Below are 17,206 nucleotides of genomic sequence, written 5' to 3'. Positions count from 1 at the left end.
ATAATAAGCTGAGTCTGTGAGTGATATTTTGGTCCATAGATAAGGCTCTATCTCCATAATGTCACACTGTACCAAGTGAATCCCTAAAAGGCTAAGGCAGTCAACTGAAAGAAAACCGGCTTTCTCACTATCATTGAAGGGGCTGTGCATTAATTAATCTATAGCTTCCTGATAAGGTAGATATCAAAAACATTTAATGAGATTATCTTGAAAACATTTAGCACATTAGAAATATTCAGCACATTAAAATACTAAAAAAAGGATAGATCTTGTAGAAGGTGAAATAAACAGTACTATTTCCAGCTCCTGTGTAGACAGAGCCAAAGAAGACATGGAGCGGTCAGACAGAGGGCTCCAACCAGCCCTCCATGCAAGTTCTCTGACCCATCTGGGCCTTGATTTTCTCTTCTGTAAAATGAGAAAATGGGATCAGATCATCTCTAAGGTCTAAAATTCTAAATTCTACTACAATTATTTCCTTCAATGATAATGAGAAAGGTACAGAAACAAATTTACCAAGAAAATTTAGTAACTTTCCTCAAACAATATAGTACATTTCTTCCTAAATGGAATCTACTTAACCTCTTTTACAACAAAACTGGATCCAATAAAAAAAAACAGGATGGTATTTATATGTGATATATATGTATATATGGTATGTGTATATATACGAAGGATTAAATCTACTACAGTGGTAGTTTAAGAATGAAAGTAAAAAGAAGATTTACATGTGTCTTTCATATCTGAGGGTTTCTCGAATGGACCACGCAACCTGGTATGGCGAAGCCTGCTCTGAGTCCTCCAGTTCTTCTCCACTTTCTTCAGACCAGTCCAACCCTGGAACAGATAAGAAGATATTTCGAGTTAGAAAAATTTACTTTTATTTAAAATTTAGATCAAAAGCGACCTAAAATACATAACCTAACACTTCTAGCAAGTACCATCATAGTGTGAATAATGCCTCCTGATGAGCTTCATCCCTGTCTAACAAAGATATTAATAATGAATGTATGATAGATACTCAGACCTAAAATAACGACATTGTAAGAAAAAGGGCTATATTCCAAGGATGAACTTTTTTTGTCAGATATGTCACTAATGGAGTAGAAACAACATAGACAGGGTTAGAAGTAAAAAAAAAAAAAAGCAAAAAGATTTTCTTAAGTATCAAAACATCATACACTAAAACATCAGAAAAAAAACATAAAAATATTCAAGAAGGTGAGAAAATAAGTTCAGGCAAGAAAAAAGTCAAAAGGTGCCAGTGGAGTCACTCTATACTTCAACACAGAAGGGCCCTAGAGCAAACTGTCAAAGGCAAAGACACTCCATCCCCCCCTGCCCAACACCTCTGGGGAAAAGGACTCTCTCTACCAGGCAGGGCCACTCCTTGGGGGCTGCTTTTTACAGACAGGGTAGGGTGGCAATGTTCTATTTCTGATGTTTCTTAGGTTTCTTTTAATTCTTTTATACAAGAGCTGCCACATTTTGTGTTCCATTTTGAAAAACAAGTTTAGAGGGAGAAGTAGAGAAACATACTATGAACAATGCTTACTGATTTTGTTAAATGCTATTATTTTTAATAGGATAATTGTTAGCTTCCAACAGAAAGGCTTTACCTTTTCAGAAGTTTTATCTCTTGAAGCAGTCATGATAAATATTGACATTGCACGGCCTAAAATATGACAGTGGTGGGACTGCATAGCTTTAATATACTCATATCGCTATGAAACTCAGAGACCTTGATAACTAGTATTCTATGTCTTCCTTCCTGATGCTCAAAAATCATTAGATGCAGTTATACCAAAAAGGACCTCACAGATTCCTTCCATAATTCAAATGAGTTCATATGTGCCAGATAGGGAAATTTTTTAAAAGTTAACTGAAATGCAAATTATAAATTCTTAAAATTAAATAACACATCGCCGCTGGCATAAAGAAACCTCAACTCTAGTTCCAAGATGACTATCTAAAATGTCGGGTCACCTTAAAAAGTAAGTTACTTCCTCTCAACTAAAATAATTTGTAAGATACGTTTTTGTTTTTGTTTTTTTAAATAAAAAACAATTATGTGATCACAACATCAGCTTCAGGATGTTGAAAAGTGAAGACTTTCAAACACAAAGTGACACTTAAGGCACCTTCAAAATTTAGAACATGAGTTATTTGTAGAAGTTATAATACTTTCTACTAAGAACCTAAACTTTCTCTGAAAATGTCAAGATCAAAGTTATAAGAACTAAAATGGAAGTGTTTCTCCTGTTGTGAAATTAACTGTCCAATAAAGCAAACCTTTGATCTTGGCTATCACTAGTTTTAATGTAACTAAGAGAGATAACCAGCTCAGACAGGAGTACAAAAGCTATTAGAATACTGCATTTTTCTTTTATTCTTTGGTGATATGAATGCAGACTATGCTTGGTCATAATAGTACACTACAACTTCTGGTTTCTCCAAAATAACCTTTGTTTTAAAAAGTAGGGCCCTTAACATGCTTCAGTTAACAACAACAACAAAAAGACAATGCTTAATTCCAAAATCATTACAATATTTAAAAGCAAATAACAAATGGGAGGAAGGAGAGACGTTGCAACAAACATGATGGATAAAAAGCTCTTACAAATCACTACAAAAGAGAAACACTTCATTAAAATAGATGAAAAATTCAAAAGACAAAATAAACAATACAAATGTCCAAAAAAAGCATATGAACAAATATTAAAAACTACATTATTAATACAAAATAGCAGTTCTCATTCAAAGTATGGCCCACAGATTCCCCAGGGGTTCCTGAAACTTTCTCAGGGGTTCCTTAGGTCAATACTATCTTCGAAATCATAAATAATACTAAGATATTATTTGCCTTTTTCACTGTGTTGACATTTGCACTGATGGTAAAGAAAAAAAAAAAAAGAACCACAATGGGTAATACTGCTGGCACCTTAGCACGAATCAAGGCAGTGGCACCAAACTATACAAGTAGTTATATGTTTCATACCGTGACTTGTAGTGAAATAAAACAGAACAAAGTTTTAAGAATGTCTTTGATAAAGCACTTGTTTATTAAATACTGTTTATTTTATTAAATCTCAATTCTTGAGTATATGTCTTCGTAATATTCTGTATGACTAAATGTGAAGTATACATAAAGTACCTCTGTTGCACATAAAGAAAGTATGATGGTTGCCTTGAGGAAAAGTAATTGCATGACTGTTTTAATTATGACCTAAACTAGCTACTTTTTTCCATTCAACACCATTTTTATTTGAAAGAGTGACTGACACTATGGTTATTAAAACTTAGATACTGGCAGTCATTTTTTTTTCTAAAATGAATATGGTGAAACCACAGCTTCAAGAATAACAATGGTTAGTACTTGTTGCCAATGATAAAATTCAAATTTTTACTTGAAAGCTCAATTTTTGGAAAACTTGAAATCATCACTGAAAGTATGACAACTTCCTAACAGACAACTCTAATGAAATTGGTGGTAATATTAATGAATGTAATTTTAAATTTTTATATAATGAAAACATGTCAACATTTGGAACATCTATATAATTCAGTATATTAGTATTTTCCAAATGACCAACATGTGATGTTACAAAATCTTGCATGGGTAAAAGATCCATTCAAAGGACAAAGTAGATCAATGGATTTTAATGTAACAGTATGCGAAATTCCTTGATATGGTTTCAGATTCCACATTGTAACTAATCTTCAAGAAACTACCACTTGTCAAATTTTGATGTAGAATCAAATAAGAATATCCATGATTATTTGAAGGGAAAAAAACCTATTAAAATATTCCTCCTTTTTCCAACTACAAATGTGTAAGGCTGTATTTTCATTTACTAACCAAAATCACATATCATTACAGTTTGAATGTAGAAGCAAATAGGAGAATCTAGTAGTATTCTAGTATATCAGACATTAAGATTTGCAAAACGATGCAAAAGAATGCTGCTCTTCACATTATATTTGTTTTTGTTTGGGAAAACAGTTATTTTTCATAAAAAGAACACATTAACATGTAATGAGTTTGTTTTTATTTTTAAATGAATTAGCATTTTTAAAATTTCTCAGTTTTAACTTCTAATTCAGTAATTATTCAATAAATATAAGTCACATATGCAAAAGCTATACAATGTCCTCAGCAATTTTTAAGAGTGTAAAGGGATTCTAAGGCCAAAAATTTGAGAAAAACTGATGTAAAGTATGCAAATCAAAGCAAAATTTCTATCAAATTTGCAAAGGCAAAATAATAATAGTAATAGTAATAACAGTAGTAGTAGTAGTAGTAGTAATAATAATAATAATATCATATAATACCCAGGGCTGTAATAATATCATATAATATCCAGGGCTGTAAAGATATAGAGAAGCTATCATTCTCATACACTGCTGAAAAGATAAACTGACAAAATAATTCTGAAGTTAACACATATTGAAAATCTTTGTTAAAACTGCAAAAGCTTAGAAATGGAAATTCTGCTTCTAGGAATCTATTTGAAGGAGAAATTAAAAATGTGACAGTAATTATTTTACTGCAAGGTTATAAAGCTACAACACTTTATGATATAAACACAAAATGACTTAAAGTATTCAGCTGTGGCAAATTATGTTGTATATGAAAAATTACTAATTGATAATACATTACGAAAAATTTTAAAACAGGCTACAAAACTGTTGGCATAGCAGGAAACCAATTTTTTTTTCCCTCTCTTTAATTTCCCCACCCCTACTTCCACCTCTGACCTATGGATGTTGCCTTCCCCCTTAAGAACTGGATCTCTGAAGGTCGGGTGTCTCCTCCCACAAGCTGTGGCTAGCCCCTGGGGGGCCTGTCGCACCCGGGGCCTGGGGCCTGGTCTGTGGCTTCATCTGGGGCACGAATCCAGGACCTTCTGCATGTAAAGCAGATGTGCTAACCACTACACTATGGAGCCACTCCCGGAAACTAATTTTATATGTCTGAAAGAATATAACAGGGTATTAACAAATAAGTAGTAATAAAGTTTGGGGTGTTTTAATTTATTATTTTTGTTTATCTATGTATTTCAAGTTTTATTAGTTTTTTTGTAATTACCAAAGTCATACATGGTTTAATAAAAGGTAAAATATAAAGCTATATAAAAAGATTTACCACTCCCATCTCCTTAAAAACACATCCTGCCCGATTCCATCCCAGTGTGGAAGCCCATGTTAACAGCCTGGTAGAGTATACCCATTTGCACTTTGCCTATGCTCATTCATACCTAACAGGCAAACAGCTATTCACGTGCTTGATCAATGGATGTACTGATGTCCCTTGTTTAGTTATTTATTTTTACAAAAATAAGATAATACAATGCCTCTTATCTTTTTCTACTCGTTAACATATCATGGGCACAAGCATGTAAAAGATAGATTTCATTTATTCTTTTTAGTAGCTGCATAATACTTTATGAAACATATATGTACAATAATTTATTCATGGTTTCCTATTGCTTATAAAGATTGATTGTTTACAGATTTTTGATACTACAAGCAGTGCTGCAATAAATATCTTTAAACACATATCCTTACATTCCGATTATTTTTATTCTTCAGAGAGTCCCAAAAGTGAGTTTGCTACCTATATGTATACTGTTGGTTAACAGATACTGTCACATTACTCACCAGCAATGAATAAGATCCCATGTCCTCATCAAACTGGATATAATTTTTGCCAATCTGATAATTCACTGTTATTTTAATTTGCCTTTCCCCACCTGCTGTGGGGATTGAGGTTTTCATTTGTTTATTGACCATTTATATTTCTTCTTCCTCTATTCTCATCCTTTTCTCAATTTTTATTGCTGTCAAATATCATACAAATCATTTTCCCTAAAGTCAGACTCATAGCTCATACCACATCTAAGAATAAATTCCAAATGAAGTAAAAGTTTAAATGACCAAAAAGAAAACAATCAAACTATTAATATAAAGTGTAGAATATCTGTATAAACTTGGGATCAGAGAGATTTTGAGTAAGAAAGGAAACTCAGAAGCAACAAAAGACAGACATTTGACCATACTAAAGTTTTATCTGTACTTTTTCACTTTAAACCATAAACAGGTACTGTTTGGGGAATTTTAAAAGTTGTTTTAAAAAAAAAAACTGTTGGCAGATAATAATGCTATCATTCCAAAGTTGTACAATAAGACACGTAGAGAAGTTCATTAGGCACACAGGTACTGAGCTCATGGAGGCATACATCCAAACACACCTACCTTTCAATACTGCTGTGGATACTGCTGCTACTAACACTACTAGAAACTATGACTCAAGTTCTAAATTCCCAGCCTCTGTTTCTGTATCTTTTTCACTAATTATTATCCTCTCCAGTCGCATACTTACTTTAAGGTGGTCTACCTATATACAGAATCTTTCACTGGGACATTCTGTCCCAGTGTTCTTCTACCTCTATGAGCTAGGTGGTAGTTGTTAAAATAAAGCCTCATGAAAAAGTGCACACTTCGTTGTATTACGCATATATGATATGGCAAAATCAATAATAACTCACCTAAATGGGGAAACAGATCAGTGTCCAACTGATGTTTTTGGGTGCACAGTTTCACCAGTCTCTGCAGTCGACTTATACAAGAGAAGTGTGGAGAGAAGGCTGTGGCTTTCATAAGGACGCGGTCAGTCCTTGGTGGGTCCACGACAGGAGCCCTACTGGATGGCAGGAGGGGCAGAGGCCTCTTGTGAGACAACTGCCTTGCTTGTGCTATAGTGTGTGTGGTGGGGGCCACTCCCTGCATTGGTAGGCTGGTGTTCTGAGGTTGAGGTGACTTGCAGACTAAACCCTGCGGTGGCGCTGGAGGTTTCAAAGAAGTGGATAAAGGTGACAGGTGGGAGTGCTGCTGCGGAGGAGGCTGCTGTGAAGGTGCAGGAGGGGGACTAAAGTGCTCTTGTCGAACTTTTAAAATCTCTGTCTCTCTCTGGCGCTGCCGGTTCTGGGCCAACTTGCTCTGCAACTTCTTTTTCACAGTTGCCCCTTTCTTTAGGTCATCATCTTCCTCGTTGAAAGCAAAGGGATCTTCCAATTCAGTTTCCAGGTAGTGGAGAGGGACCCTTGCCCCTGGTGGAGAGAGGGACATTCCATCCAGTCCATTGGGCATCTTCAAGGCCAATGTGGGCACCGTCAGGCTAAAGGCCATGGTATCCATCTGGTGCCTGACCTTTACCTCATCTATAGGATCATTCTTTTTCTTCCTCTCTTTTTTCGGGATAAAGCCAAGTACCTGCAAGTGGCTGTTGCAGTACCTTTAAAAACACACACATACATAGAAAAATGTTCGTGATACATATTGAGAAAAGTAGAATATAAAACTACATATATAAAATGTGAATCCTAATATGCTAATTAGTTAATTCTTATCATTTGTGGATTTAATATATGCAACTTCCACTACTCCCAAGCAATCCTCAAAGTCTGTGCAATTTTGCTGAAGCAAATATGTGAACCGTACATGTGCAGAGGCTGCCAGACAGAAGCAAGTCATTCAAATTGTAAGTGGCCCTGGATAGCTGCCCAGCTATTGCTTCTCATACTGCTTTGTTATTCTCTATTCATAACACACAAAGTAACTCATCAGTAGTCACTTAAAATTCCCTTATGGAGAAAAAATGTATATGTTCCGATGCCATTCAAGTATTTGGAGATTCACAAAGATCTTATGATATAACCGCTAAGAATGTCCAGTGTCTACTATATGTTACTCACATACAGACACGCACACAGAGGATGCGATCGAGGGAGTTTCTACCTGCAGTAGGGACTTAAATAGTGACCTGTATACAGATGAGGAAACTAAACTTCATAGAAATTAAATAACTTGCCTAAAACCATCCACATGGAAAGTGACAGAGGTAAGACTTGAACTAAAAATCAAAGCTCATGAAGACTCACTAGTCTTCAACAATGAGGTTACTTTTGTAATGTAACCTTCTGTTACATTACGGTGCTATGAAAGGACAGAATCCTTCTATATAATGAGAAAGTAGAATGCATGTGGTTTATTCCAATAAACCACACTGAAAACCTACAGAAGCTTTTAAGCAGCAGAAAAGCCGTGTTTTCCAAACTGGTATTCCTCGGGTAGTCACAGAATGTTAACCAGTATGCCCTGAAACAGTATTCCATGCTTCAGTAAATTCAGGAAATGATGGCTTAAACAGAATTAGAAAACGATTTTGTTGTTTGTTTCTGCTGAACAACTTCTCAAAGCATTTTGTATGACAATGTGCATTATGCTACAAGGTGGAAATGTACCCATCTGGCAGTGTTTCCCAAACTTATTTGAAAACGGCACCTATTTTTATGGCAGCACATTTGTGATATCTCCACAGATATGGGTAACACAGTACAGAAAAAATGCAATAAAGTAAATAATTACCGTTAATCTTCAAACTAATTAAGGTGCATCAAAAAAGTTTTTTTTTTTACTAATTGTTCAAATACAGATTCACCAAATAAACAGGAGACACTGTTTTGTTGGTTTATCTTAAAAATCAATCTATCAGAAGCACTCTTTAATTTAAAATAGTATAATAAAGAGAATCTATTCTGTGTGTGTGCATGTATACCTAGCAGGGTTAAGCTAATCCCATATATACCTTAAACAGAGTAGATTCATAAAGCCATAGCCAACAAGAAAAAGGGTTTCAGGGATAACTGTACTAACCAAGAAGCTTCCCAATAAATAGTAAAAGGTTTTGTTGTTTTCCACTCATTTGCAAATTAACAAAAGGATTAGTTTTTGGGGGAGAAATGAGGTTGGGCAGTTTTTTAATTTAGAGATCAGCTTTTTCTGCTCATTTACACGTGGGCAGCCTGAACTGGTAAATGAGGCTACTACATGCTTCATTACATAATGCAGCAGAGGCTGATCACACGTTTGGTCCCCCTTCAACCTCACCCTCAATTCGCTCCAGCCACTCTGGCACACTGTTACAACATGGAGTCTGAACTCTTCAAAATGGTGCCTCTGCTAAAAGGCAAGTCTTCATAACTAGAATTAGAACAGCTTATTTAATTACTAACAGCAATTAAAATAAGTATGCAAATATGAATCACTAGTATAAAAAAAATAACTATCCAGGGGAGTAATGGCTACCGGATTCTTTCGAGGGGATGAAAATATAAAATCAGACTGTGGGGACAGTTGGACCCTGTGAATATACTAAAAAAATACTGAATTATACACTTCCAAAGGGTGAATTGTGTGGTATATGAATTATATCTTAATTAAACTGTTTTAGAAAATAAACATACAGATAACAAGTTCTTGGCAAATACATATGTACTACTAAAAATATACATAAAGTATAGCAAACTTAATTTAAAATATTACATAAAATAACCAACTTATTTCTGAGAAACCAAGGTTATAATAATGAGCATTAGAAAATGTACTTTATTTTTTAATTACACCAGTTACTGAACATAACACTATTCCAAAAAGGTGGAATATCATACATGAGCATTTATAATACAGACCAGATAAACTAGACACCAGATATTAAAAAGCTTCTTCTAGTTGACCACCAATCAGATAATTTTGTTAATTAAAAGTCCTTGGGAATTTTTTTTCTAAAACAATACATAAGCCATATCAAATCCTTAAGTGTCCAAAGAGTAACTGCATTAACAATAATGAAAGCATATTTTCAAAAGAATATTAATATTTTCTATAGTATGTCATGTAATATAGTTACAACTAGTAATATTTACACACAAGTTTAGACATATTATTACCTGAATTTAACCTGGATTTTCTGAGATAACTTAAGACTATTACCTTCTGTTAATGTCTGCTTTATTTTCAAACAAAACTACAGAAATACTAATACCGTTTGCACTCATATGGTCTTGGATCAATTTCCAAAAAAATATGTAACCCAGTACTTATTAAGCACAGCTTCTCTGATATAGCAACACACAGTCCTTTCCCTTCATATCTTATTCTAAAAAGAGGAAATTACTTAGACTATAAAGGTAAAGACATATGCTTCACAAAATTAATATTTTGGAGAAATTCAGAGGGACCCTCACTTTACTTCCTGCTGTTATTTATAATACTTGCTTCAGCTGAAATGAAAAATATCTAAGATTGACAACTGCAACTGTGATAAACTGAATTTAAAACAAAATTACAGAGATGTGTTTATAATGGAGCTTAATGTAAACAATTCAAGTTCATCCATTCAAGTTTAAATAGGGCAGGATTAAAAAACTATCATTTTCAATCTGCTAAAACCAACTAGACAGACATGTTTAGCCTAATACAGTGGTCTCTTTCTCACCTGAAATTAAAATTTTATTCCTTGCCTCACTGAGCAGCTGTTTCTAACTTTCAGGTATTGTAATTTGAAGCCGTTAGTGCTCATTAGAAATTCTAACAGAGTATTTCCAAATCACCACATTATACTAAAAGTGTAAAAATTGCTCACCATGACCTATAAAATACATGATTCTTTTTCAACCAATGTATTCAGGTGACATTTGCTTATGTATAGGAAGAAAAATAAAAGTTGCATATATATATTTTTAAAAGATAGAAGTCGAAATTTCAAATTTGCTGCCTAAAGATAACAAATGTGTGAAACTTTTTGAAAAAGAAGCACACATTTCTCTAATGTCTTACAATGTTCAACATGGTTTCTGGAGAACTAAAGAAAAAGAGACATGAAAAAGATTATATATGAAATAGAGTATGAATTTTCCTAAGAATATGAAAGATGAATAATATGTATAACACTCCTTCTTTAAAAACACTTCTCCGTTTTATTTTTAATTTAGCAAAGCCTAAGTTCATAATTCTAATGATAAAGCCTACCTACCCTTACTATGAAATTAGTTTCTAATTTATAATAAACATACTCTATATACCTCCTTTTAACTAAAAGAAGCAAGATTATTAAATAATGCCAAACACCGCTTAGAAGTCTGACAGGAAGTAAATCTTCTGAATGATTCAAGTAATCATTCTTTTGAAAAATTCTTTTTCAATAAGTATATACCCTTTGCTACCTTTCAGATTTAAAAATTCCAAAATTATTTACAACACCTAAGTAGTTCCTATAATTTTTCTTGTTAAGGCAGATGACAAAACTCAGTAGAGAAGTTGGTAACATTTTATAAGGCTGCAAACCAAACATGTCAGTACCAAGACTTAGAGCAACAATTTTAAAGATTTTAAAATAATCCTAGAAAGTCAATTTAAAAAACCCTCAACATACTTTTCAAATAATTCCCCAAATTTACTATTCATTTTTTTTAAAACTGCCATTTCTCATTTTTAGAAGCATTCCAAAGTTTACTTAGATTACTCCCAGAATGTAACATTTCAATTCACCATATCCAAAAATTAAAGAAAAAAAAAAAGCGAAGCCTATAATTAAATAAAGATTAGTCCCATCATTAGCTCTTACCTACGATCCTCTGATTTGGGGATGGGGTTGGTGCAGCGTTGGCTGTTATACTTGGCCACATATTCACATTGCTTGAAGGGGGCAGTCTTGTCCTCCAGAACGTGTCTGATACAGAAAGCGTAGCCGTTGAGTCGCCGCTGCTTGCACAGTTTGGGGCTATATGAGCACAAGGGCTTATTGTCAACCTCAGAGAAGTGTATATGTTTCCCTTCATACATCACGTGACTCTATTCCTTGTGAACATCAGCTAAAAGACCACCAGGAAAAAAAAAAAAAAAAAAAAATCCAAATGATAAGTCAGAGAGTGTAAGGTAGATTTAAGTTGAGAATTTCACTGAGGGACTTCTGCCCCACAGCCATACCTGATTTTAAATCTTCTGCACCATAGCACTGTTAAGAGACCCCCAAGGATACCAGAGTTTGGAATGCTGCAGAATCAAGATGAAGCAGATTGTCTACAAAAATATCAAAAGGCCTAGTTAACGAATAGAAATAAGCAAAGTTTGCTCACCTGGGAAGTCAAATACCAGTATATCACCCTTCTAATGGGATGGACTGTTCATTGTAATCCAACACCCCAATACTGAATTCAAATAATAAGAGGCATCATAAAATACTAAGTTACCTTACCCTTCCAAATTGAATTAAATAACTTTTACTCTGGTTAAGTTTTAGAAATAACTCAAAGCATTTTGGGGTCTTCCACTAAACATATGTCATTAGGTAGCAAGTCCTTTTATTTCATTATTGGTGGTTGCAGGCTATATCTACTTTCAGAACCCAAGTCTCTTTACAAAGCCAATGGAATGAACTCTGTAGACCTAAAACTTCACTCAGAAGTCTACGTTTTTTGATATGTTGGCAAATATTTGGCAATTTTAACAAATATTTCTGTGAAATACAAAAAAGAAAAATCCTGTTTTAAAAAAAAGTAATTTTCCATAATTATCACATCCGAACTAGAAACTTCTTGAGCACAAAGACCAGCCACCCAACCACACTTTCACCATTCAGTTCAGTGCTCTCCCAATTATACTAAGTAGAATAATTATCATGGCTTATGAGTCTTTGGAGGTTTAATAAGAAAATGGCAGAAAGAAATCACACAATGCTCACTACCTCTGTAAACACAAAAGGTCTAGCAGCAGCATTTATATGTCATAACATCACATAGTCTACAATGAAAATGAATCAACTAATTTGTCAAGTCAGCATTGTAGTTGGCTGATGTGGCCTAATCCACTTTCTCCACATGCCAAGAGTCACCCACATGGCTGCTGGAACAGCTTAAACACCAGCTACAAAAAAACACTACTCCCTCCTTTACAACACCCAATAAAAAATTCCTTATCCCAGTGAATAAGATACATAAATGCTTCAAGAGTCAAAAGACATGTTTGCTCAAGGCCAAAATCTGCCCCTTATGGTGTGTTACTTTGAACAAATCTTTTAACCACAGTTTTCTCCTCTGTAAAACAGGAATAACAGTAGCTATATTATCATCAGGTTGCTGTAAGGATCAAATGATACAAAGCATGCAACACACTAAGTACCCTGCCTTGTACATGTTAAACACTGAACAAATGGCAGTTATTATTTATAAATGTTAACTCTTATTATTACTACATTCTACCTGCTGATGACAAAGATAATTTGTATTACCCTCAAGAAACATTCCACTTACTCTGGTAAGAAAAAAAAAAAACAAAAAACTGAAATATTAGCTTGGTGAATAAAAATCATGTTCATTAATGAGTAAACCTAATCATACACCAATGTAAAACAAAAGTAAGAGTTTTTCCTTTTCACTTTATTAGGATGCAAGGAAGAAAAGTTGGACTAAAAATTTTAATTTAGCTGCCCTGAAGGTCTAGATATTCAGGACAGAAAATATTTCAAAGCAAACCCAAGCTGTTTCATTTAATTTCCTAAATATGTGATTCACTCTCATATTCTGTGTATTCATACACACAGGTGGTATTTGTGCTTTCTCCTTTGTTCATGATAGGTTCAACAGAGGTTTACCTAATGTTTTTATCAACATCTTTAAAAAAAACCAAACAACCCAAAATCTCTTGGATTTACTAGTACCCCATGTATGTTTTCTAATTCATCCATTTCCGCTTTTATCCTTGATAACACCTTCTTTCTTCTCATTGATTTTATTATTTTTGTAATTTCTGAAGCTGAATTTTTATTTTCATTCCTTTGCCTTAGTAATTTAGTTACATCTATGAATTTTTCTGATTACTGCTTTAGCTATCTCCCATAAGTACTAATTCACAGACTTTTGATTATCAGTACTTTCTAGCTGACTTGGATTTGACTTTTTCTCATTTGACTCGTTATTTTTTCAGATGGTAGAGTTTTATGCTTTCCTTTTAGTTCTAATTATGCATAATCTGCATAAATCTCTGCTTTTTAGATCTGACTGAGATGAATCAAAATCCCCTACTATAATCTGATTTGTCTGTTTCTCCTTATATTTTTTATTTTAAAAATTTTAAAGCTGTATTATTTGTCATGAGATTCATTAGGAAATGCAATTCAATTGACAGGTTTTGTCTTGACTTTAACCTTATCTGACACAAATACCTGGGCTCTCATTTTTTCCTTTGAATTTGTCTGTTAAGTCTTTGGTCATCCTTTTACTCTCAAGTTTTCTAAGGCTGTTTCTGTAAATAAAGTTTTATTGGAATACTGTACTGTTCATTCATTTACATGTTGTCTATGGCTGCTTTCATGCTATAACAGTAGCAGTGAGTAGCTGCAACAGATTTTATGACTGCAAAGCCTAAAGTATTTACTAAAATATTATTTGTTGTTCCCTTTTTTGATGGTGTCTCATTAATAGGTTGACTCTTGCTCTGAGTGTCATTTTCTTTTAATAAATGAGGTTATCCAATTTATAATTTTATATTTATTTATGTGCCAAATATTTCACCTTAATTTTATTATCTTTTTTGCATGGCTTTTACCTTTCAATTATCTTTATTAAATATTTCATTACATTGTTTTCTTGCACAATTTATAGTCTGTGTTCTTTAGATAACATTTCTTTAAGAAAATTAGTATACTTAATATACTCAGCATTATCATCATTGATCTTGTTAGGAACAAGAAAATTTCTTGTTATGAACAAGAAAATTAACTACCTACACATCCTCAACTCAGTATTTTTCTCATGTTATTCTTTCTACATTGCCATAGTTATAACATTTTTAATGTTAGTTCAACACTTAAATTTACTCAACGCTAATCACTAATATTTTTAATCTAGTATTCAATTCATCTCTTGATTCAATAGTTTATAATATAGTTGCCTCCATTCTCTAACCCACTCTCCCCACCACCACCACCTCCCTGCGCCACCCCACACAAGGCTGACTAAGGGAACTAAACCATGGTTTTTCTTTTTGGAAATATGTCAATTAATATTTAAAAAATTTTTTCCAATTAGAGTTGACATTCGATTATTATTTAATATTAATTTCAGGTGTACAGCATCATGTCAATTAGATCATACTTCGCCTATAGTTTGCCTGGACATAAAATTCTTGGGTCAGATATTTTTCTGTCTACTTTGTATATTTTTTTCCATGTCTCCTAGAGTGGAAAAGCCTGAGGCCAGCCTCTTTATTTTACAGGGAGGCTTGACGCCCCCCACCCCTGCCATTTTGATCTAACAATAAAATCTTTATATTTAAAGACTAGAAACCATTCTAGAATTTCGAGTCTTCTTTTATTGCAGGAAACTCTTCTTAATGACTTAAAAAGTTTTTCTATTTTATTTATTCTATTGTGTTCCTAAGGGATATCAATTATTGGTAAACTAGATTTACTGTATTTTTTTTTTCTCTCTCTCTCTTTTTCTCTCTCATCTTCTAATTTTTACTTTTTCCATTTTGGATTGCTCAAATTTCTCAAGCTTACTTCCAATATCCCCAGCTATACTGTATATCTGCTGCTTTGAAAGTGACCTTCATTTCTATAATGACTATATTTTTCTTTTATTTTGTACCCTACTTCCATCAACTCACTCTTACCTCTTTACTATCTTATCATTTATACACTACTCCCTTGAGGCTTGACTCAATGTTGGACTAGTCTCTCCAACTCACAGAGGCCTATATGACATAGATTTTTAGGGGATCATAATAAAAGTTTTATTTCCCTTCAGGTGACCCAAGATTAGCAGTTGCAAGGCTGCTTGGTGTCAGTTTCTCCTCCACTCTAAACTTCTTACAAAAGTAGTATGACTGTACAGTTTGAATTCAACCCCACACCTCTTTGTCACTCAGGGAGTCCAATGTACATACCAACTCTGCTATTTTAAGTATGGAGTTATTGGTTTTGTCCCCATGGTGGATCACCTACTTAGAAGAAAGCTGTTTCGACTCACTTTGCCTGAGTTCTATAAAAGAAATCACCTGCTCCTGGCATCCTCTCTTGCCCTAGTTCAATTCTCACTGAACTTAACAGTACTAATTCATATATTCTGATTATAAAGTTTGGTCAGTTATCAAAGATTGAATATCTTTTCTGTTTCTCAGTCTTATTATTTTTAGTTGGTTTAGAGAGAACAGAGATGTCAGTATTCTGTCATGATCAACCAGAAATATCTTTTAAAATTCTGTATATTAAAATATACCAAAATCAAAATAAAACAAATTACATAATTTTTACAACATAATTTGTAACAATTTTCTATTTTTTTTAAAGAATCAACATGCTATTAAAGAAGTTACTAAACTTGATTCAATTCATTTTCACTATGTCCAACTCACGTGATTCTAGTGTTAATGGCAAGTACTTACTTATTAAACAGATGAAAAGTCCATCATTGCCCCAGAAGCCATGGAAGATATACTAGCAAAAGACATAATTTTTGCCCTTAGAAGATTATAATCTATGAGATGAAATGCAGTGAAAAGATGTGAAGAACTGGAGGACGTCCCCCACAGGTCAGAGTATCCCAGGTTCCTCTAGTGTCACCAAGCTTAAAAACAGGCTGCTCCCTCTGTCCAGAGCTATGGACATCTTCCCTCTTTGTACCTTCTTCAGGCTATCGCCAATCTAATTCTTCAGAACACAGCTTAGTTGTCACCATATACAGATTTTCAAAGGCTGACTGAGTTAGTTACAGGCTTTGGTGAGGTACTCACTCCATGCATTCCCCTGTTTGGGCACTCATCACATTCTACTTTAAATGCCTATCCTGTTGTCCTCCCTCCTAGAAAATAAGCTCCCAGAAGGACAAGTTTTCTGTTCATCATTTTATCCCAGGGCCTAGCAGTTAATAAGTGCTCAATAAGTACATGCTGATGGTATAGCTAGCCTCTGTGACAGTAACTCTTAATTCCAGCTTGTCTAATCAATACTGATCTTTAAATAATTTTAAAAATTAAACTGGTGCTTTAGACAACCTATACAGTAATTTCTAATAGCCATAGTCATATGCCAAGAGAAATTCAGCATGATTTAGAAGCTTTAAAATTTTTTAATATTCCTCTCATGAACATCAAATATTTCATCAAGCAGATGCCATATAATTTGTTACCCAATGTCTATTTAGCAAATGTTAAAAAAATATAAGAACACATTAAAATTTGCCTATTCAACTTCCTTCTAACTCTAAGAATTCATTAATTTATCCAATCATCTTCAGTATTTGCCACAAGGTGCCAAAGCTTTTGCTAATCACTTCTATGCCATTACAAAAAGGTGTTTAATTTCAAAATC

The 17,206-nt window shown here is 33.8% G+C and overlaps 1 protein-coding gene across 1 annotated transcript in view; it reads right to left on the bottom strand.

The window, feature by feature from the left end:
* INO80D (INO80 complex subunit D) overlaps positions 1-17,206 on the bottom strand; it is a 66,361-nt gene that overhangs the window by 38,661 nt on the left and 10,494 nt on the right. Inside the window, exons 2-5 of the mRNA XM_023536284.1 lie at positions 11,827-11,919; positions 11,465-11,711; positions 6,549-7,294; positions 729-837 (exon numbers count right to left, since the gene is read on the bottom strand). Of these exons, the coding sequence (XP_023392052.1) occupies positions 729-837; positions 6,549-7,294; positions 11,465-11,682 (1,073 nt within the window). The 5' untranslated portion in view covers positions 11,683-11,711; positions 11,827-11,919. The remainder of the gene's footprint in view (positions 1-728; positions 838-6,548; positions 7,295-11,464; positions 11,712-11,826; positions 11,920-17,206) is intronic.

Source organism: Pteropus vampyrus, unplaced genomic scaffold (genome assembly GCF_000151845.1).
Source record: "Pteropus vampyrus isolate Shadow unplaced genomic scaffold, Pvam_2.0 Scaffold152, whole genome shotgun sequence".
Lineage (NCBI taxonomy): Eukaryota > Metazoa > Chordata > Mammalia > Chiroptera > Pteropodidae > Pteropus > Pteropus vampyrus.
The sequence above is the reverse complement of the archived record's forward strand: the minus strand, read 5'-3'. Positions and strand labels throughout refer to the sequence as shown.